Source organism: Grampus griseus, assembly GCF_964374135.1.
Source record: "Grampus griseus genome assembly, chromosome: 10".
Classification (NCBI taxonomy): domain Eukaryota; kingdom Metazoa; phylum Chordata; class Mammalia; order Artiodactyla; family Delphinidae; genus Grampus; species Grampus griseus.
In genome coordinates, this window is record NC_139004.1 from 73,790,536 (window position 1) to 73,815,717 (window position 25,182).

Consider the following 25,182-nt stretch of genomic DNA (forward strand, 5'->3'; position numbering starts at 1 on the left):
CAAATTCATTTTTCTCTAAGTTTGTTGAGCATAAATTGCATTGAATAGTAAACTTTTATAACTTAAAAAATATATGATGATAGATATTCACTGCTCCAATACTGGGCTCAAGTTCATCAGGGAGGCGATGAAACTAATCCTTTTTTATTATCCAAAAAAAAAAAAGACTTGATGATTAAGAGAAAAATTTGCTCACATCATACCATGGTCTAAAATATCTTTAAAAGTGTCTTTCCATAATTCAGTTCTGATTTTCAAAAATGGAAATGTGAAAATTAAACTCAAAAGTTACATATATTTTACAATGTTTTTCCTATAAAAAGTCATGTCTTTTTTTCTAAAGAGAATATCTGAATTTGTAATTGGTAGCATATTTTGTCATTCTTATGAAAATAACAATTCTTCAAAAACTCCAACTTTTTTCTGGAACCACAAAGACTGTTATATATGTCTTGTTTATTTGTTTAAAGGTGCACATAACAACATCTGCAGGTTTAAAATGATTCATTCAAGGTTATTTGAATGCAGTTATACATGTGGAAAAGTTTAATTACCAGCTAGCTATATGATTGCAATACTACCCAGAGGGCTGTACTTCTTTCTTAATTAAAAATATTTGAACTTAATAATAGAGAACTCTATTAAGATGTGAATAAAACATTGCAAGAAAGAAGTTTACCAAGCAGTTAGCAAATCAATTTCAGTAAGCGTTCCTTAAAAATTACTAGTACTCTTCCATATCAGGGGATTAGGAAGACAATTTTCTTGCACCTCATTTTGTAAGAGCCTTTATTTTTCTTCTGTCATAAAGTTGCTTCACATTGGCACTTTGCGAGAGCACAGATTTTCAATGGGATGTTCACTTGCAATTCCTGATTGTGGTACCTTGATGCCTAGGTTGATGGCTCAGATACATCCAGTCTGCCACAGCCCAGTAAATGACATGACCATCTGTCTGGTTACTCAAGTCCTAAACCTAAGCATCATCTTTGATTCTGCCTGTTTCTTCTTTCTTACATCCTGTCAGTCCTACTTCCCCATTATTCCAGTAATCTGCTACTTCTCTTCATCTCCACTGTGAACTATCAGAGTAATGCCTCAATTGCCTTCCCTGCTTCTATGCCTGCCGTATTGAATCCATTCTGGAGGCAGCCAGAGGAGACCTTTTGAATATAAATGTCATTGCCTTGCTTAATGACCTTCAAAGACTTACCATTGCATTTGGAATAAAGGCCACCCTCTTCGCCATGTCCTTCCTGACCTTACACGATCTGGGCCTGTTCACCTCTCTGATGTCACCCTCTTCTACTTTCCCCTTGCCCATATGTCCGACCTACACGGGCCTCCTTTATTCCTCAAAGATGCCCATTTTAGAAGCTTTGTACCTGCTGTTCCTGATGCCTAAAACATTATCCTCTAGTTCTTTGCATGGGTGCCTTCATCTTAAACTTTAGCTCTCACCTCAAATGCCACCTACTCAGTCAGATACTAGGTTAAGTGCCCACAATTCTATGCATCCTACCACTCTATTATATCACCCAGTTTTTTTGCTTCCCAAGTCTTTATCATATAAAGTTTATAATCACTGTATCAACTTGTTTATTTGTTGCCTGTGTCTTCCAACAGATATAAGCTCCCTGAGGAGAGAGGCTTCATCTTTCTTGCTCAGTGTATCGCTAGCAGCTGGGAGAATACCTGACCTGATAAGCTGTCAACAGAACAGGAGGTGCTCTTACTTATTAAGAAGTAGAACCAGAAGAAGTATACTCCATCACCTGGAGGTCCTTTATTTTAGAAACCTAGCTTAGGTGGTAGAACCTCCATACATATCAGAACTCTACATATAGGGACTATGATGCTAGCCAGCAAAGGTAATTTCACACCTGTATTCATATTAATATTAAATGGACTTCTAGTTCCAGGAGAATTCTCAAAATTTTCTTCTTGCATCAAGCACAATTCTTTTGATTCATACCAGTAGAATCTTTCTAGGCCTGTCTGAGCTCATCAGGCCTGTGTTACAATTCAATACTGGGGCCACACTATTAAGTATTAAATCTTATATATATTGAAAGAAAAAAAGGTTTTTACTGAAATTAAATCCAATTTGTGGGGACTTCCCTGGTGGCGCAGTGGTTAAGAATCCGCCTGCCAATACAGGGGACACGGGTTTGAGCCCTGGTCTGGGAAGATCCCACGTGCCTCGGAGCCACTGAGCCCGTCTACCACAACTACTGAGCCTGTGTCTAGAGCCCTCGTGCCACAATTACTGAAGCCTGAGTGCCTAGAACCTGTGCTCTGCAGCAAGAGAAGCCACCACAATGAGAAGCCTGCGCACCACAATGAAGAGCAGCCCCCGCTCGCCGCAACTAGAGACAGCCTGCACGCAGCAATGAAGACCCAACTAAGCCAAAAATAAATAAATAAAATAAATAAATTTATTTAAAAAACCCTGCAGTTTGTGGATGCAATTAAGTTAGAAGAAGAAATAAAAAACATCCAGATTGGAAAGGAAGTAGAACTATCTCTATTTGCAATGACATGATCTTGTATATAGAAAATCCAAAGGAATTCACAAAACACTATTAGAACTAATAGATGTTCAGCAAGATTGCAAGATACAAAATCAATTTAAAAATCAATTGTATGGAGGGACCTTCAAGACGGCAGAGGAGTAAGATGTTAAATCACCTTCCTCCCCACAAATACATAAAAAATACATCTACAGGTGGAACAATTCCTACAGAACACCTACTGAACGCTGGCAGACCTCAGACTTCCCAAAAGGCAAGAAACCACCCACGTACCTGGGTAGGGTAAAAGAAAAAAGAAAAAACAGAGACAAAAGAATAGGGATGGGACCTGCACCAGTGGGAGGGAGCTGTGAAGGAGGAAAAGTTTCCACACACTAGGAAGCCCCTTCACTGGCGGAGACAGGGGGTGGCGCAGGGGGGAAGCTTCGGAGACATGGAGGAGAGCGCAGCAACAGGGGTGCAGAGGACAAAGCGAAGAGACTCCTGCACAGAGGATCGGTGCCGACCAGCACTCACCAGCCCGAGAGGCTTGTCTGCTCCCCCACTGGAGCGGGCGGGGCTGGGAGCTGAGGCTCAGGCTTCGGTTGGCGCGCAGGGGCGTGAACACAGCCTGCAGGGGGTTAGTGCACCACGGCTGCGGGAGGGAGTCCGGGGAAAAGTCTGGACCTGCCGAAGAGGCAAGAGACTTTTTCTTCCCTCTTTGTTTCCTGGTGCGCGAGGCGAGGGGATTAAGAACGCTGCTTAAAGGAGCTACCGAGGGGTGCGAGCTGCGGCTAAAAGCGCAGACCCCAGAGACGGGCATGAGACGCTAAGTCTGCTGCCGCCGCCACCAAGAAGCCTGTGTGCGAGCACAGGTCACTCTCCACACCCCCCTTCCAGGAAGCCTGTGCAGCCCGCCACTGCCAGGGTCCCGGGATCCAGGGACAACTCCCCCGGGAGAACGCGGCGCGCCTCAGGCTGGTGCAACATTACGCCAGCCTCTGCCGCCGCAGGCCCGCCCCGCACTCTGTGCCCCTCCCTCTCCCCGGCCTGAGTGAGCCAGAGCCCCCGAATCAGCGGCTCCTTTAACCCCGTCCTGTCTGAGTGAAGAACAGACGCCCTCCGGCGACCTACACGCAGAGGCGGGGCCAAATCCAAAGCTGAGCCCCTGGAGCTGTGCGAACAAAGAAGAGAAAGGGAAATCACAATCAACTGGATGTACCCTGCATCTGTGGAATACATGAATAGACAACGAATCATCCCAGATTAAGGAGGTGGACTTTCAGAGCAAGATTTATTATTTTTTCCCCTTTTCCTCTTTTTGTGAGGGTGTATGTGTATGCTTCTGTGTGAGATTTTGTCTGTATAGCTTTGCTTTCACCATTTGTCCGAGGGTTCTATCCATCTGTTTTTTTTTTTTTTAAACATCTTTATTGGGGTATAATTGCTTTACAATGGTGTGTTAGTTTCTGCTTTATAACAAAGTGAATCAGTTATACATATACATATGTTCCCATATCTCTTCCCTCTTGCGTCTCCCTCCCTCCCACCCTCCCTATCCCACCCCTCCAGGCGGTCACAAAGCACCGAGCCGATATCCCTGTGCCATGCGGCTGCTTCCCACTAGCTATCTACCTTACGTTTGTTAGTGTGTATATGTCCATGCCTCTCTCTCGCCCTGTCACAGCTCACCCTTCCCCCTCCCCGTATCCTCAAGTCCATTCTCCAGTAGGTCTGTGTCTTTATTCCTGTCTTACCCCTAGGTTCTTCATGACATTTTTTTTCCTTAAATTCCATATATATGTGTTAGCATACGGTATTTGTCTTTTTCATCCATTTTAAAAAAAAATTTTTTTTCTTATTACTTTTTATTTTAATAACTTTATTTTATTTTACTTTATCTTCTTTCTTTCTTTCCTTCCTTCCCTCCTTTAGACAATGAATCATCCCAAATTGAGGAGGTGGACTTTGAGAGCAAGATTTATGATTTTTCCCCCTTTTCCTCTTTTTATGAGTGTGTCTGTGTATGCTTCTGTGTGAGATTTTGTCTGTATAGCTTTGCTTCCACCATTTGTCCTAGGGTTCTATCCGTCTTTTTTTTTCTTAATAATTATTTTTTTTATTTTAATAACCTTATTATATTTTATCTTACTTTATCTTCTTTTTTCCTTCCTTCCCTCCTTCCTTCCTCCCTCCCTCCTCCCTCTCTTTCTTTCTTTCTTTCTTCTACTAATTCTTTCTACTTTTCCTCCCGTTTATTCTGAGGCGTGTTGCTGAAAGGCTCTTGGTGCTGCAGTCAGGAGTCAGTGCTGCGCCTCTGAGGTGGGAGAGCCAACTTCAGGACACTGGTCCATAAGAGACCTCCCAGCTCCACATAATATCAAACAGCGAAAATCTCCGAGAGATCTCCATCTCAACACCAGCACCCAGTTTCACTCAACGACCAGCAAGCTACAGTGCTGGACATCCTATGCCAAACAACTAGCAAGACAGGAACACAACCCTACCCATTAGCAAAAGGCTGCCTAAAATCATAATAAGTCCATAGACACCCCAAAACACACCACCAGACGTGGACCTGCCCACGAGAAAGACAAGATCCAGCTTCATCCACCAGAACACAGGCACTAGTCCCCTCCACCAGGAAGCCTACACAACCCACTGAACCAACCTTAGCCACTGGGGACAGACACCAAAAACAACGGGAACTACGAACCTGCAGCCTTCAAAAAGGAGAACCCAAACACAGTAACATAAGCAAAATGAGAAGACAGAAAAACACACAGCAGATGAAGGAGCAAGATAAAAACTCACCAGACGTAACAAATGAAGAGGAAATATGCAGTCTACCTGAAAAAGAATTCAGAATGATGATAGTAAAGATGATCCAAAATCTTGGAAATAGAATAGACAAAATGCAAGAAACATTTAACAAGGACCTAGAAGAACTAAAGATGAAACAAACAATGATGAACAATACAATAAATGAAATTAAAAATACTCTAGATGGGATCAATAGCAGAATAACTGAGGCAGAAGAATGGATAAGTGACCTGGAAGATAAAATAGTGGAAATAACTACTGCAGAGCAGAATAAAGAAAAAAGACTGAAAAGAACTGAGGACAGTCTCAGAGACCTCTGGGACAACATTAAACGCACCAACATTCGAATTATAGGGGTTCCAGAAGAAGAAGAGAAAAAGAAAGGGACTGAGAAAATATTTGAAGAGATTATAGTTGAAAACTTCCCTAATATGGGAAAGGAAATAGTTAATGAAGTCCAGGAAGCACAGAGAGTCCCATACAGGATAAATCCAAGGAGAAATATGCCAAGACACATATTAATCAAACTGTCAAAAATTACATACAAAGAAAACATATTAAAAGCAGCAAGGGAAAAACAACAAATAACACACAAGGGAATCCCCATAAGGTTAACAGCTGATCTTTCAGCAGAAACTCTGCACGCCAGAAGGGACTGGCAGGACATATTTAAAGTGATGAAGGAGAAAAATCTGCAACCAAGATTACTCTACCCAGCAAGGATCTCATTCAGATTTGATGGAGATATTAAAACCTTTACAGACAAGCAAAAGCTGAGAGAGTTCAGCACCACCAAACCAGCTCTACAACAACTGCTAAAGGAACTTCTCTAGGCAAGAAACATAAGAGAACGAAAAGACCTACAATAACAAACCCCAAACAATTAAGAAAATGGGAATAGGAACATACATATCGATAATTACCTTAAATGTAAATGGACTAAATGCTCCCACCAAAAGACACAGATTGGCTGAATGGATACAAAAACAAGACCCATATATTTGCTGTCTACAAGAGACCCACTTCAGACCTAGAGACACATACAGACTGAAAGTAAGGGGATGGAAAAAGATATTTCATGCAAATGAAAACCAAAAGAAAGCTGGAGTAGCAATTCTCATATCAGACAAAATAGATTTTAAAATAAAGACTATTAGAAGAGACAAAGAAGGACACTACATAATGATCAAGAGATTGATCCAAGAAGAAGATATAACAATTGTAAATATTCATGCACCCAACATAGGAGCACCTCAATACATAAGGCAAATACTAACAGCCATAAAAGGGGAAATCAACAGTAACACATTCATAGTAGGGGACTTTAACACTGCACTTTCACCAATGGACAGATCATCCAAAATGAAAATAAATAAGGAAACAAAAGCTTTAAATGATACATTAAACAAGGTGGACTTAATTGATATTTATAGGACATTCCATCCAAAAACAACAGAATACACATTTTTCTCAAGTGCTCATGGAACATTCTCAAGGATAGATCATATCTTGGGTCACAAATCAAGCCTTGGTAAATTTAAGAAAATTGAAATTGTATCAAGTATCTTTTCCGACCACAAAGCTATGAGACTAGATATCAATTACAGGAAAAGATCTGTAAAAATTACAAACACATGTAGGCTAAACAATACACTACTTCATAACGAAGTGATCACTGAAGAAATCAAAGAGGAAATAAAAAAATACCTAGAAACAAATGACAATGGAGACACGACGACCCAAAATCTATGGGATGCAGCAAAAGCAGTTCTAAGAGGAAAGTTTATAGCAATACAATCCTACCTGAAGAAACAGGAAACATCTCGAATAAACAACCTAACCTTGCACCTAAAGCAATTAGAGAAAGAAGAACAAAAGAACCCCAAAGTTAGCAGAAGGAAAGAAATCATAAAAATCAGATCAGAAATAAATGAAAAAGAAATGAAGGAAACGATAGCAAAGATCAATAAAACTAAAAGCTGGTTCTTTGAGAAGATAAAATTGATAAACCATTAGCCAGACTCATCAAGAAAAAAAGGGAGAAGACTAAAATCAATAGAATTAGAAATGAAAAAGGAGAAGTAACAACTGACACTGAAGAAATACAAAAGATCATGAGAGATTACTACAAGCAGCTCTATGCCAATAAAATGGACAAACTGGAAGAAATGGACAAATTCTTAGAAATGCACAACCTGCCAAGACTGAATCAGGAAGAAATAGAAAATAAGAACAGACCAATCAGAAGCACTGAAATTGAAACTGTGATTAAAAATCTTCCAACAAACAATAGCCCAGGACCAGATGGCTTCACAGGCAAATTCTATCAATCATTTAGAGAAGAGCTAACACCTATGCTTCTCAAACTCTTCCAAAATATAGCAGAGGGAGGAACACTCCCAAACTCATTCAACGAGGCCATCATCACCCTGATACCAAAACCAGACAAGGATGTCACAAAGAAAGAAAATTACAGGCCATTATCACTGATGAACATAGATGCAAAAATCCTCAACAAAATACTAGCAAACAGGGCTTCCCTGGTGGCGCAGTGGTTGAGAGTCCACCTGCTGATGCAGAGGACGTGGGTTCGTGCTCCGGTCCTGGAAGATCCCACATGCCGCGGAGCAGCTGGGCCCGTGAGCCATGGCCGCTGAGCCTGCACGTCCGGAGCCTGTGCTCCACAGCGGGAGAGGCTGCAACAATGAGAGGCCCGCGTACCGTAAAAAAAAAAAAAAAAAAAACTAGCATACAGAATCCAATAGCACATTAAACGGGTCATACAACATGATCAAGTGGAGTTTATTCCAGGAATGCAAGGATTCTTCAATATACGCAAATCAATCAACGTGATACACCATATTAACAAATTGAAGGAGAAAAACCATATGATCATCTCAATAGATGCAGAGAAAGCTTTCGACAAAATTCAACACCCATTTATGATAAAAACTCTGCAGAAAGTAGGCACAGAGGGAACTTTCCTCAACATAATAAAGGCCATATATGACAAACCCACAGCCAACATCATCCTTAATGGTGAAAAACTGAAAGCATTTACACTAAGATCAGGAACAAGACAAGGTTGCCCACTATCACCACTCTTATTCAACATAGTTTTGGAAGTTTTAGCCACAGCAATCAGAGCAGAAAAGGAAATAAAAGGAATCCAAATCGGAAAAGAAAAAGCAAAGCTGTCACTGTTTGCAGATGACATGATACTATGCATAGAGAATCCTAAAGATGCTACCAGAAAAATACTAGAGCTAATCAATGAATTTGGTAAAAGTAGCAGGATCCAAAATTAATGCACAGAAATCTCTTGCATTCCCATACACTAATGATGAAAAATCTGAAAGAGAAATTAAGGAAACACTCCCATTTACCATTGCAACAAAAAGAATAAAATACCTAGGAATAAATCTACCTAGGGAGACAAAAGACCTGTATGCGGGAAAGTATAAGACACTGATGAAAGATATTAAAGATGATACCAACAGATGGAGAGATATACCATGTTCTTGGATTGGAAGAATCAATATTATGAAAATGATTATACCACCCAAAGCAATCTACAGATTCAATGCAATCCCTATCAAATTACCAATGGCATTTTTTATGGAACTAGAGCAAATAATCTTAAAATTTGTATGGAGACACAAAAGACCCTGAAGAGCCAAAGCAGTCTTGAGGGAAAAAAACGGAGTGGGAGGAATCAGATTCCCTGACTTCAGACTATAATACAAAGCTACAGTAATCAAGACAATATGGTACTGGCACAAAAGCAGAAACTTAGATCAATGGAACAAGAGAGAAAGCCCAGAAAAAACCCATGCACCTATGGTCAACTAATCTATGACAAAGGAGGCAAGGATATACAATGGAGAAAAGACAGTCTCTTCAATAAGTGGTGCTGGGAAAACTGGAGAGCTACATGTAAAAGAATGAAATTAGAACACTCCCTGACACCATACATAAAAATAAACTCAAAATGGATTCGAGACCTAAATGTAAGACCAGACACTATCAAACTCTTAGAGGAAAACATAGGAAGAACACTCTTTGAGATAAATCACAGCAAGATGTTTTTTGATCCACCTCCTAGAGTACTGGAAATAAAAACAAAAATAAACAAATGGGACCTAATGAACCTTCAAAGCTTTTGCACAGCAAAGGAAACCATAAACAAGACCAAAAGACAACCCTCAGAATGGGAGAAAATATTTGCAAACGATTAAACGGACAAAGGATTAATCTCCAAAATATATAAATAGCTCACGCAGCTCAGCATTAAAGAAACAAACGACCCAATGCAAAAGTGGGCAGAAGACCTAAATAGACATTTCTCCAAAGAAGACATACAGATGGCCAAGAAGCACATGAAAAGCTGCTCAACATCACTAATTATTAGAGAAATGCAAATCAAAACTACAATGAGGTATCACCTCACACCAGTTAGAATGGGCATCATCAGAAAATCTACAAACAACAAATGCTGGAGAGGGTGTGGAGAAAAGGGAACCCTCTTGCACTGTTGGTGGCAATGTAAATTGATACAGCCACTATGGAGAACCGTATGGAGGTTCCTTAAAAAACCAGAAATAGAATTACCATATGACCCAGCAATCCCACTACTGGGCATATATCCAGAGAAAACCATAATTCAAAAAGGCGCATGCAATGCTATATTCATTGCAGCACTGTTTAAAATAGCCAGGTCGTGGAAGCAACCTAAATGCCCAACGACAGATGAATGGATAAAGAAGATGTGGTACATATATACAATGGAATATTACTCAGCCATAAAAAGGAACGAAACTGGGTCATTTGTTGAGACGTGGATGGATCTAGAGACTGTCATACAGAGTGAAGTAAGTCAGAAAGAGAAAAACAAATATCGTATATTAAAATATGTATGTGGAACCTAGAAAAATGGTACAGATGAACCGATTTGCAGGGCAGAATTTGGGACACAGATGTAGAGAACAAACACGTATGGACACCAAGGGAGGAAAGCCGTGGGGGTGGGGTGGGGATGGTGGTGTGATGAACTGGGGGATTGGAATTGACATGTATACACTGATGTGTATAAAACTGATGAATAATAAGAACCTGCTGTATAAAAAAATAAAATACAATTAAAAAATTCAAAAAAAAAAGACAACAGAAAATGTCAGTCAAACTAAGAGCTGGTTCTTTGAAAAGATAAACGAAATTGATAAACCTTTAGCTAAACTCATTAAGAAAAAAAGACAGAAGGCTGTGATAAATAAAATCAGAAATGAAAGAGGATAAATAACAGATACCACAGAAAGACAAAGGATTATAAGAGAATAGTATGAACACAAATTAGACATATTATGCTGACAAATTTAACAACCTAAGAAATGGACAAACTCTTAGACATAAGAGTTTCATACAACCTTCCAAGACTGAATCATGGAGGAACAGAAAATCTGAATAGACTGATCACTAATAAAAAGACTGAAACATTAATCAAAAACCTCCCCAAAAGAAAAGTTCAGGACGAGATGTCTTCACAGGTGAACTCTGTCAAATATTCAAAGAGGATTTAATACCTATCATTTTCAAACTCTTCAAAAAATTAAAGAGGAAGGAATGATTCCAAACTCATTTTACGAGGCCAACATTACCGTTATGCCAAAACCAGACTAACTCAACACAAAAAAAGAAAATTACAGACCAATATCTTTGATGAACATAGATGCAAAAATCGTCAACAAAATATGAGCCAACCAAATACAGCAATACATTAAAAGGACCATATTCCTTGATAAAGTGGGGCTGATTCCAGGGATGCAAACATGGCTCAACATTCACAAATAAATAAATGGGATATACCACATTAATAAAACAAAGGAAAAAAAGCATATGATCATCTCAGTAGATGCAGAAAAAGCATTTGACCAGATTCAACACCCATTTCTGATAAAAATCTCTCAATAAAATAGGTATAGAAAGAACGTACTTCAACATAGTACAAGTCATATATGACAAACTCACAGCTAACATCACACTAAATGGTGAAAAATTGAAAGCTATCCCTCTAAAATCAGGAAAAAGACAAGGATGCCCAAGGATGCCCACTCTCACCACTCTTATTCAACACAGTATTGGAAGTCCTAGCCAGAGCAATTAGGCAATAAAAAGAGAGAAAAGGCATTCCAGTTAGAAAGGAAGAAGTAAAACTGTCACTATTTGCAGATGACATGATTTTATATAGAGAGAATCCTTAAGACTCCACCAAAAAAACATTAGAAATAATAAACAAATACGGTATAGTTGCAGGGTACAAAATCAACATACAAAAAAGTCTGTTGCATTTCTGTATGCTAACAATGAGCTATAAGAAAGAAAAATTAAGAAAACAATCCCACTGACAATCACAACAAAAAGAATAAAATACCTAGGAATAAATTTAAACAAGGAGGTGAAAGACCTGCAAAGTATAAGACATTGTTGAAAGAAGTTGAAGACACAAATAAATGGAAAGATATTCCGTGCTCATGAATTGGAAGAATTAACATATGGACATTAAAATGTCCATATTACCTAAAGCAATTTACAGATTCAATGCAACCCCTATCAAAATCCCAAGGAATAAAAAATAAATAAAGAAATATTAGTTGATGGTAATGATGTATATGTCTATTATCTGCACTAGGTAATCCACTCTAACACGCTTAGAATATAATTGAACCAAAATTTTACACTGTAACACACACAGAATACTTAGGACATGACAAATTTAAAAAAAGCTTTAATGCTTAAAAAAAAGAAATATAAGTGTCATTTGTTCTGCATAGCCTCATTTGTTCTCTAGTTTCTAAGGACAGCGATGGGGGAACTGAAGGAAGAAAAATACTCACACAGGAAGGAAAAAAATCAATCTGATGGACATGAATATAGCCACCAAACTAGCCTAGGGATTTATTCAATGACACTGCTTTACTGTTAACCTTCACTCATATAATTTATTATTTGGGAAACGGCTGCAAAGAGACCAGAAAGTGAATAGAATAACGATGTTTTTATGGCTCCTAATGTAGATTGTTATTGAAAATCTATCAATTTTACTGGCAAACCTTTGGCTCAAAAATAAGATCTTCATTTATAACTTGCAGGCAGTGATAACTCAAATTATGAGAAGTAACTGGGAAATAAAAAATAACTATCATGATAATTATCTTTCTCATTAAAAACATGAGGCATTCTGTAATTGTTGGGATGTGCAAGATACTCTTTTAACATCTGCTGCTACTGAGCTAAAACACATCTAAACAGGAAAGAAAATACATTACTGAGTGTTACTCTTGTACTGTTGGTGGGAATGTAAACTGATACAGCCACTATGCAGAACAGTATGGAGTTTCCTTAAAAAGCTAAAAATAGAACTACCGTATGACCCAGCAATCCCACTACTGGGCATATACCCTGAGAAAGCCATAATTCAAAAAGAGTCATGTACCACAATGTTCACTGCAGCTCTATTTACAATAGCCAGGACATGGAAGCAACCTAAGTGTCCATCGACAGATGAATGGATAAAGAAGATGTGGCACATATATACAATGGACTATTACTCTGCCATAAAAAGATACGAAATTGTGTTATTTGTAGGGAGGTGGATGGACCTGGAGTCTGTCATACAGAGTGAAGTTAAGTCAGAAAGAGAAAAACAAATACCGTATGGTAACACATATGTATGGAATCTAAAGAAAAAAAAAGGTTATGAAGAAACTATGGGCAGGACAGGAATAAAGATGCACATGTAGAGAATGGACTTGAGGACACAGGGAGGGGGAAGGGTAAGTTGGGACGAAGTGAGAGAGTGGCATGGACTTATACATACTACCAAAATAGATAGCTAGTGGGAAGCAACCGCATAGCACAGGGAGATCAGCTCAGTGCTTTGTGACCACCTAGAGGGGTGAGATAGGGAGGGTGGGAGGGAGACACAAGAGGGAGGAGATATGGGGATATACGTACATGTATAGCTGATTCACTTTGTTATAAAGCAGAAACTAACACACCATTGTAAAGCAATTATACTCCAATAAAGATGTTAAAAAAAAAGAAAATACATTACTGATCACCCAAATGATGCAAAATAGATACTGGTGCAAATGTGTGCAAAGTGGTACAGTACAGAACGCAGCAGGGTGTATTGCCCACATATGTAAACCAGAATGAAACCACTTACAGATACTTCAGGAATCGGTTTCAACTTCTCCCCTGAAATTTCCTGTAGGGAGATGTTGTATATTGAAGATGACACTTGATGGGCTGGTAGGTCCTTTGCTTTGATAACAGGACGTGGAATTTTTGGAGAGGATCCACTCCTTCTTCCAGGGGGAGAAAGGCATGGTGTAGGCACCAAACTCGTTTCAAAGTCTTTTTTATCTATCTGCTTCGCCAAGGAATTCTGGTTTTCTGATGCTCCTGCTTCTGTGTAGGCATTTTTTAGATATCCTTTACTTGTCCACCTGGCAGTCTTCCCCAGCACGCTCTCTAATGTTAACTGAGTTAACCTTGGAGGACTAGTTGTTGGGCCGGTTGAACCCTGGACACTGTGGTTACCCTATAGAGGAACAAAGCGAAATCATTTTGAGCTGAAACTTGTGGTGAATAAGTTACTGAGTACAAGTTCTTAACAAGTTCATGTATTCTCTGAATAAAGCAAAATACACATACATATACATATATATATATATATATATATATACTATTTTATTCTGCAATAAAAAAAGAAAACTAAAAACAGCAATGCAAACAGGCATAAATCATTTGCTAAGATGCCCTGCTATGTTTGCCTCTGGTCTTGGTAAAGCATGTTTTTTACCACTGAGTAACAAGAGTACAGTTAGGAAATAGTTGCTCAAATATATTCATTCCAAAGAAAGTATGAAAAAGAAGAGGATCCATAAGAAGTTACCTAAAACTTAGGAATTGTATACTTTGGCTTCCTGATAAGCTAACTCCATGTGAGGAGAAAGAACTGGAACTTACAAAATTTACCTTATTTATGTAGGGAAATGCTACTTTTAAAACAAACTGGCCTATCAAAGTATTTTTGCCTTATATTTTTGTACGAAAGTTTTACTGTTCAAGAGCAATAGATAATAGAGCATGTTTTGTGAAATATTTTTCTTACGTGAAAATTTCAATTATAGAAAGTATTTTTCCACAAGACATGAACCTCACCAAATATAATTATTTGGAAAGCTGAAAATAAAAGCTGGAAACATTTTACTAATGTACAGTTCTGGAATTATCCCTAAAAATTTTAATTTTTAAAATCTGAGAAAGGAGGAATTACAAACAAAAAAATCAATGGCCATGATGGTAAATAAGGAAAAAGAGAAACAGTGTTATTTAAGTTGGTAGATATTTTTCTGCTATAAAACAATAAATTTAAAGAAAAAACTAATGTGATAATTGCTTATACTTGTCATGAGATTTTTCTAACTTGTCTTATCTGTTATATTTAAACAGATATATTTAATATATTTAATTATATATTTATATATAAATTTAAATATAAATATATTTAATAATAAACAGAACAGAAAAAAATCAACAAAAGCAGAGTACATGTAAAGACATTATTTGATGTCTGAGACTGTACTATCTTACTTTCTGTTTGAGTACGCTATTCCACTATCCTTTCATTTATAGCTATACAGAACCAAACATCTGGTTACTCCCCAAATTTGGATTTTTAAACAAAATATTTGAATGACTGATTGAACTGTTCAGCTTCTTCCTGAATGTTTGGTCATCATACACCTCAAGATACAGATCACTATCTAAGGTGAAATTTCCATTTCAGTAGAAGTGAAGTATGTTTAACGGTGAGAGAGTCTGCTTTAGGTTGGGCACAAGACAAGAGAGGAATTTATCAAACCTTTCAATTAGAAGGGATCTATCTGTCTGTGTGTCTGTCATTGTTCTGCCTCTCTTCCTTTCTTCCTCATCACGGGCTACGTATTGCTCTATGTGCTGCAGATGCTAGGAATATAATGGTAGGCCAAAAGTTAATCCCTGCCATCCAGGGACTTTATCCCAAAGATAAGGGGTCACTGAGTGATTTGATGGACGAGAAGAATGTCATGACGGCACAAAACAGAAGGTATGGGAATGAGTTTGTGTGGATATTGTTTGTGGTGTGTCTGAAGTGTCTGTGGAGATAGTAGTAAGGGAGGCCAATTAGGAGACTATTAAATTGGAATGATTAGAAATGCTGAGGTGACTTGCGTTAATTCAGTGGTGGTGATGATGGAGGCTGGACTGATTTGAGAGTTCTGTAGAAGGCAGAGTATGTTGTACTTAGTGACTCTGGAAAGCTTTTACATGGAGTCTGCAATCCTTAACCCTAGTCATGTTATGATTTTCCTTTCTTATGGAAAGCAGTTGGGATTATCAGACAACTGTGGTCTCAAGAAAGGTACACTTGGGTGTAAGAACCTCTCCTAAGAAATAGCTTGCCTATCTGTAGTAAAGAAAGAATTGCAGAGTGTCTAAGGATCTTTTACAAACATTTCTTCTTGGTATTCATTCTGGGCCTTATTTTCTTTGTCTATGCTGGCTTGATCTTCTGATACGTATATTTCTTTATATATGATGGAGAAATTTATTCAGAGTCCCAGATAGGGGAAAGAAAAGATGGTGATTGGGTGTCAATCCATAAACCTTAGTTTATGCCCCAAGTGGAAAAATAAGAGAGGTAAGAATATTTCCGCCCTCGTGACAGTACCGCGAGGCCTGAGCTGCAGGCACTGCGCAACTCTCTTTGCTGTACATTTACTGAGTGAGCTTGTCCTTCACCACATCCTGGGAACCCTGAGGATGTTCACATGACTGAAGAACTCTGCCTTCAGGCAGAAAACTGGAAAGAGTGCAAGAGACCTGAAAAATGCCTAGTGCTCTGAGTTACTAGGTAATGGAGTGGTGACACTTGCAATTTTTGTTTCACAGAGACAAAAAGAGAATAAAAGTTTAGCCAGTTTTCTAAAGAAAGGTAAACAGAAAACAGAACAAACAGCTTCCAGGCCTTGGTTTTAAGAAGGTACTGGTAGAACTAGGATAGATTTTTAAAAATTCAGTCTGGTTGCTAGACAGTGCTATATCTTCTCCAACTTAAAAAAAAAAAAAATTCCAGTTTAATTTCCTATAATTGTTATATACAATTGACAATGGGATTTCTGTGACCAGAATACCCTCTACTTATTCGTTTCCATCACATTTTCACAGTAAAAAATAAGCACATGTATGGTGGATTTAAAACAGATTGCCCCTAAAAACAAGCTGGCTAAGGGGAAAAGGTATAATTATAACTCTTTGGACCAGAATCTCTGGATCACTCTGGGATTCCATTTTGTATATGACATAAGTAGAAATTAGGAGCTTTTGCAATAAACGTTAGTTCAATAAATAGTTATTAAGCTCCTACTATGTGTAAGGCATTTTCTAGGGACTATATAAGATATATAGGTAAGAAGAAAAAGGACACTGCCCTCGAGAGGCATAAAGTCTAATAGCAGAAAGATAGATACCTACAAAAGTAATAATTTCATAAGGTAGAAGGTAGTAAATTTCATTTAAAAGTTTCAGATGGGGCTTCCCTGGTGGCGCAGTGGTTGAGAGTCCGCCTGCCGATGCAGGGGACACGGGTTCGTGCCCCAGTCCGGGAAGATCCCACATGCCGTGGAGCGGCTGGGCCCGTGAGCCATGGCCGCTGAGCCTGCGTGTCCGGAGCCTGTGCTCCGCAACGGGTGAGGACACAACAGTGAGAGGCCCGCGTACCACCAAAAAAAAAAAAAAAAAAAGTTTCAGATGTACTATTATGAGAATTTAGAAGAATGCACGGACAGCCTGATGTTTGCTAGATCATTTAAAAGAAACTTTAAAAATCAATACATTTGATAAGAAGTGTATTTTTTCCACCTGTAAGTGGATCAGAGAACTTTTCTTCCTTCTGTAAGTTTACTCAGGTGTATTTCTTTTTGCTTGGCATGAGCAGTGATTATACACACAGAACTATTCATGAGTATGTACAGGGACATTCACCTCACATTTTCCTAAGATATACCCTGGTTTGGAGATGGGTCAAGAAATGGTCAGATTGAGCTGTGTTCCCTAATAGGTATTCATTCTCTTCGTAGTATTGCATTTCCACAGTAAAGTTTCTATGCTATTTTAAATATATGAAAGAGACAAATAACTGGAGAATCTGTACAGAGCACAAAAGGCTTGCCTATTTTGGCTGCCCCAGAACCACTAATTCTGGTCTATCCCAGATTTTGAAAGGGGAATTAGGATAAATGGGAAAGGCAAGACAATACACGAGACTAACAGGTTGATTTGAGTTGTGTCAGCTTCTATTTTAGCGAGGAAATAAATGGAGAATAAAAAATAGTATAGTATTTACTAGTAGTGGTGCACTGGCAAAACCTTCCTCCTTTCTTTAGTAATGTTTCTGACTTACTAAAATAGATTATATAGGTATAGATGACGTTTATTGCTTTCACATACATAACACATGTGGGCTCGACATGTCTTTGTATTAATTTTATACTAAATAACATATACATTTGTTACATGCATAAGAAGTTTACTATAATCTGATTGAAAAATAACCACTTTTCCCCCTTTGGTTTATCATTTAGCTACTGAAAACCTGCAGAGCAATTGAATATAATTGGTCAGAGTAGTAAAGAATTTGTTATGCTGTTTTCATATTCCAATCATCTGTTCATCTGTTTCTCAGAAGAACAAATACAAAATGTTTTTGATTTAACTTAATATATATTTTTTAAAAGTCCAAATCTCTTGAACTGTTGGTCTTCTGGGCTCAGAAACATTTGTTTGTTAAATATTCAATCATGCCCAGTGCCAGGAACATCAATAGAGTTTGTCTGACTAACTGTAGCACAGCATATGTACGCTGAAGATGAGAATGATTTCCCCAAGGACCCAGCACTTCCTCTGTTGAACTACGTTTCTTAAAAGGACATGCAGATGGGCACTTGGACAATAATTTTTGGATGTGCAAAACGAATAGCTCTTGCTGAGTTGTAATTTTAATCACTCAGGAGGGCCACCTACTTGGAGCAGGTGGGACCCAGGCTCTTTGTATTACAACTTTAATGTTGAGTGAGTCAGGATAGAACTCTGTTTTAGCCTTTGTAAAAAGTGGATGATCATGTTTATTTATATTTCAACTGATTTTTAATTCAGTCCACCCAGAAAAAAATCTACATAACATTCTTAAAAGTTCTGAACAAAACACATCTGCAATATTCCACACACACTTTTTTTTTTTTTTTTTTTTTTGCGATACGCGGGCCTCTCACTGCTGTGGCCTCTCCCTTTGCGGAGCACAGGCTCCGGACGCGCAGGCTCAGCGGCCATGGCTCACGGCCCGGCCGCTCCGCGGAATGTGGGATCTTCCCAGACAGGGGCACGAACCCGTGTCCCCTGCATCGGCAGGCGGACTCTCAACCACTGCGCCACCAGGGAAGCCCTCCACACACACTTTTGATGGCAGTTTTGAATTTGTAATTGAGATAGAGTCAGCAGGAGTTTTACGTTTGTCCAACGTTTTAGTGATTAAATGTGTGAACTGACAGAACCTTTTAGCTGAACAACAGCACTAGCGGACAATAGAGATGATACAGGTATATACTTTGGTTGTCAAATAAAGAGCACAGTTATTTGCACAAATACAGCTAAAGATATTAGTCATAACAGAATGAAAAAAATCATTTCTTCTTTGATGATAGCAAGATTGACCATTCAAATGTATCTTAAACGTTTTCACTAAAAACCATCCCCAAGGAGTATTTCTAACTTCTACCTCTTGAATTTAATAGGAAACTATTAAAATAATACCAAATAAAATGAAAGGAAGATGTGACTGTTTCTAACAAGTAACTACTTCGCAGCATGCTTGATATTACAAGGACTTGGGCAAATTACTTTTGTAAACATCTTTACCTGTAGCCAATGATGCCTCACAGACAAATCATAGCAGAAGTTACAGGGACTGTATTGGATGGGTAAACATCATCATGTGAATATTTGGGGAAAATGATGAGACTCCTTTCATTGTTCAAGACAAAAACATATTTTCCTTATAAGTTAGACTTCATGCTCTTTAACTGATAAAACAAAGGTTTCTTGTGAAAACTCCTATGTATAACCAAATATATATTTATCTGCAAATATTGATCTTTAAGCCAAAGTTTTATGACATTATTCTAAGGAGACAAGAGTTTTATAACCTTCTCTCCCTGCCTATAACAATGAAGGGCCAAGTTACAGGAACCAACTTTTTCAGGGAAGAAGAAAGCTTCAAAAGATAACAATAAAGATATGTAGATGTGAACAGCCTAAAATAAATACTCACATAAAAATAAATATTAAATATGCCTGGTAGGTTTAGAGAGTATGTTATGTTGTAACTCATGATATACAGAAATAAAAATGCAAGCAATACATTCAAAATAGAATTCGTCCATTTTTTTCAAACATATTGACATTTAAAGTTTTTTAAAGGCTACACAGAAATATAACTGGCCTCATGTAGAGTAAATACCGTTTCTATTGTGTGTATATAAATGTGTGTGAGAATGTTATTCAGAATTGCTAGTCAAGCATGTAGGGGCGAGTGGAAAAAAACAATGGAATGAAATAGTTTAACTACTGAGTGCTAAAAAAAACCTTGAAAGCAACAATACCAGGAAAGCTGAGAGGAAGGACTAAAATGGTCCTTTTAATCTGCTGTTTGTAAATTTGTTTTATAGGCCTTAACAGAGTTAGATGAAGAGAAGATCTAGACGCTCCTAGCTAATTTGAACACTATAAGTAGTCAGTCCACATAATTCATGTTCAAATATGGATAATATTTTGGCTCAAATGTTCTAGTTTGGACTGTTACGTAAGAAAAATTACGTAGCTTTGCAACTATCTACTTTAGTATCTGATACATAGATAGAGTTTGGAGAAAATGACTGTATTTCTAGAATCCACCAGAGGGCAGACAGCAGAAGCAAGAACTACAATCCTGCAGCCTGTGGAACAAAAACCACATTCACAGAAAGAGAGACAAGATGAAAAGGCAGAGGGCTATGTACCAGATGAAGGAACAAGATAAAACCCCAGAAAAACACCTAAATGAAGTGGAGATAGGCAACCTTCCAGAAAAAGAATTCAGAATAATGATAGTGAAGATGATCCAGGACCTCGGACAAAGAATGGAGGCAAAGATTGAGAAGATGCAAGAAATGTTTAACAAAGACCTAGAAGAATTAAAGAACAAACACCTAGAAGAATTAAAGAACAAACAGAGATGAACAATACAATAACTGAAATGAAATGCAATCCCTATCAAATTACCAATGGCATATTTTACAGAACTAGAACAAAAAATCTTAAAATTTGTATGGAGACACAAAAGACCCCGAATAGCCAAAGCAGTCTTGAGGGAAAAAAACGGAGCTAGAGGAATCAGGCTCCTGGACTTCAGACTATACTACAAAGCCACAATAATCAAGACAATATGGTACTGGCACAAAAACGGAAATATAGATCAATGGAACAGGATAGAAAGCCCAGAGATAAACCCATGCACCAATGGCCAACTAATTTATGACAATGGAGGCAAGGATATACAATGGAGAAAAGACAGTGTCTTCAATAAGTGGTGCTGGGAAAACTGGACAGCTACATGTAAAGGAATGAAATTAGAACACTCCCTAACACCATACACAAAAGTAAACTCAAAATGGATTCGAGACCGAAATGTAAGACCGGACACTATCAAACTCTTAGAGGAAAACATAGGAACAACACTCTTTGACATAAATGACAGCAAGATCTTTTTTGACCCACCTCCCAGAGTAATGGAAATAAAAACAAAAATAAACAAATGGGACTTAATGAAACTTCAAAGCTTTTGCACAGCAAAGGAAACCATAAACAAGATGAAAAGACAACCCTCAGAATGGGAGAAAGTATTTGCAAATGAATCATCAGACAAAGCATTAATCTCCAAAATATATAAACAGCTCATGCAGCTCAATATTAAAAAAAACAAACAACCCAATCAAAAAATGGTCAGAAGACCTAAATAGACATTTCTCCTAAGAAGACATACCAATAGCCAAGAAGCACATGAAAAGCTGCTCAACATCACTAATTATTAGAGAAATGCAAATCAAAACTACAGTGAGGTATCACCGCACACCAGTTAGAATGGGCATCATCAGAAAATCTACAAACAACAAATGCTGGAGAGGGTGTGGAGAAAAGGGAACCCTCTTGAACTGGTGGTGGTGGGAATGTAAATTGATACAGCCACTATGGAGAACAGTATGGAGGTTCCTTAAAAAACTAAAAATAGAATTACCATATGACCCAGCAATCCCACTACTGGGCATGTACCCTGAGAAATCCATAATTCAAAAAGACACATGCACCCCAATGTTCACTGCAGCACTATTTACAATAGCCAGGACATGGAAGCAACCTAAATGCCCACTGACAGATGAATAGATAAAGAAGATGTGGTATATATATACAATGGAATATTACTCAGCCATAAAAAAGGAACGAAAGGGCGTCCTTTGTAGAGACGTGGATGGATCTAGAGACTGTCACACAGAGTGAAGTAAGTCAGAAAGAGAAAAACAAATATCATATATTAATGCATATATGTGGAACCTAGAAAAAAGGTACAGATGAACTGGTTTGCAGGGCAGAAATTGAGACACAGATGCAGAGAACAAATGTATGAACACCAAGGGGGGAAAGTGGTGGTGGTGGTGATGGTGGTGGTGGGATGAATTGGGAGATTGGTATTGACATGTATACACTAATATGTATAAAATGGATAACTAATAAGAACCTGCTGTATAAAAAAATAAATAAAAGAAAATTCAAAAAAAAAAAAAGGAGTTAAGGAAATGTGCCCAAGCTCAATTCCAGGTTCATCTTGCTCGGCCATATGACCTTGAACAAGCTATGTCACTGTTCTGACCCTTACTCTGTTCATCTATAAAATGGTGTCACAAGTAGTAACTAATTCCCCTGTAGGCGTATATAATGCTTTGCCTAATGGCACCAACTATTATTAGGTGTCCAATTATTATTAAGTCCTAATGGCACTAGCTATTATTAAGTGTCCTACTATTGTTAGGTCCAAATTCAGTATATTGATTCATAGAGCGCACAATAATTTCTATCAATATTTCTACATTTCTACATCCAAATTACAACCAACCACACTGACATGACAATTAGATGGCATTATGCTTCCACAGAAAAATCTTTATTTGGCTGTAGAGCCAAAACCTACAAAACAAAACAAAACAAAACAAAAGGAAGAAAATGACTATATTTCTAGATAAAAAATTGAATTAGAGAAGTAATAAAATACTAATATAAAGCTAAGTATTTCAAATCACCAACCAGCTATATATACCCAAAGCCACGTTGGGAATAATGGCATAAAATACAAAACAGAGATGATAATAGTAACATGCCTTTTTTTTTTTCTTTCAGAAGCTGCAATTGTATGAAGGGTACTCTGTTTTAACAGCTTTCCTAGATAATTCATTTTACGTGGTAGTCTTATTTTATAACTCACCACCAGATATATTTCCATAGTGTGCTTTTCAGATAAGAAGTACAAATTCAAAATTAATTGAGTATCAGGAAAATTAGTATACATGTCTGCCTAGGGAATAAAATATATAGTAAAGCCAAGACTAAGATGAGAATATGCAAAAAAAAATCATACTTTTAAGGCTCTCACACTGATGAAGATCTCAAATGTGAACTGATTATCAGGGACTTAAACTACAATCATTGAAAGCTTATTTTAATTAGTCTTTACTGTCATATGTGTATTTTTTCTCTATCATAATACCATGATTGTGCCTAGTTTTTTGCTTCTGAATACATCTAACTTCCCTTCAAAAATATTCAAATGGTCTAACACCAAATAAAGTCTTTTAACTACAGGTTATAAACTTAAAGCATAATAAGTAATGCAATTATTACTCATCTGTCCACCATTATTTATAGCATGACATTGTTTTCCTCAGTTATAATAGTGTTACTCTAATGATATAATATTCTACAATAATGCAACTAGGGACTTCCCATGTGGTCCAGTGGGTAAGACTCCAAGCTCCCAATGCAGGGGGCCCGGGTTCGATCCCTGGTCAGGGAACTAGATCCCACATGCATGCTGCAACTAAGAGTTCGCATGGTGCAACTAAAAAAAAGATCCCGCACACCGCAACGAAGATCCTGAGTGCTGCAACTAAGACCTGGTGCAGCCAAAATAAATAAATTAATTAAAAGAAAAGAAAAGAAATGAAAGGCAAGTTTAAAAATAAATAAAATAATGCAACAATAGTAAGAATGCCTAAATCAACTGATTTTCTTCAACTGATTTATATGTAAGTAAACATTTAAGATATGTAATCTGTAGATGGGTGGGATGGGGGGGGTGGGAGGGAGGTCCAAGAGTGAGGGGATATATGTATACATATAGCTGACACACTTCATTGTATAGCAGAAACTAACACAACATTGTAAAGCAATTGTACTCCAAAAAACAAAACAAAACAAAACAAAAAAACCCCCCAAAAACAAAAAACTAAGCCTCCAGAACATGAAGACAGATTCACTGTATTTTGAGAGCAAAACAAAGAAAGTGTTTTGTAATTTTGACAAATTAAATTAAAACTTATTCTTAAAAAATAAATAAAATAAAGTATGTAATCTAATTTCCCTTTGACTTATATAATAAATGGGAGAAATAATCCTACAGGAAAAGAATTTACAAAAAGCTCCCAAAAAACCAATTTGATAAAAAAGGGATCATTACAAATTCTAGAACTTGTTTAAATATAGCCTAGCACTTTTGTTAGTCATCTGTATTTTAGTTTGTATCTTGTTATTGCCTCTAACAGCAAACCTCAAAGCTTGCATAACATGGCAAGGCTTCTGCCCCTCTCTCTGGCTGCCACTCTTAGTAGGCTCTGACTAAAGGTGGGCCAGGGCAGGTGTTAGCAATGATATCGTTCCACTACAGACTCAAGCCATATTCTGATGGTCTTGGGACAGGGGTGACCAGAGAGCTATGCCAATCAGAGCTTTGAAAATGCATGATAAATTAATTTTCAATTTCATGTAGTTGGTAACAAGTACATGTCTGCACAATAAATGTTGAAGGATGTCAGAAGTAGAGTAGCTAGTAGCAAAAGAAAGCACATAAAGTGATAGCAAATTAAAATATTCAGAACTAGTATTCTTCATTTTCCCATAAAGCTCTATTGCTTCTTCTCAAGCCTTTTCCTTCATATAGGTGGAGAGGTAAGTTCCTCATGGGGTGTTATTTAAAGGGCTGTTTCTACATAATACTTCCCTCAAAAGTTTTCCAGAGAACTATTATTTCCTACCTGCCATGACATTGCCCCCATCACAGTAATTCTTTTGAGTTAGGTAAGCTGTACACATGGGAAGGGGATGGGCCTACCCCATTAACAAAATGGTATGATTTATCAGATTAGCCAATTAATACTGTATAAGAATTGACAGCTGGGATGGGGGCAATACTAGATGCTGAAGACATATTCATTTTACAGTTTTATAGCTTAATTTTATGTAGGGTGAAAGGGATAAAGTTGTTCACAGCACATGTAAAATGTACTGTTTATGCATTTATGCATAAAGGGGTTTGTAGTAGGTTTATGTTTGGTATGACTATAGTTTCATCACACTCAGAAGTAAGGAGGTTATAAAAAAGTAT

At 37.7% G+C, this 25,182-nt stretch overlaps 1 protein-coding gene across 1 annotated transcript in view; it reads right to left on the minus strand.

The window, feature by feature from the left end:
* The window catches only part of CFAP20DC (CFAP20 domain containing), a 266,609-nt gene that overhangs the window by 70,157 nt on the left and 171,270 nt on the right, over positions 1–25,182 (minus strand). Inside the window, exon 13 of the mRNA XM_082663225.1 lies at positions 13,561–13,938. Within this exon, the coding sequence (XP_082519351.1) occupies positions 13,561–13,938 (378 nt within the window). The remainder of the gene's footprint in view (positions 1–13,560; positions 13,939–25,182) is intronic.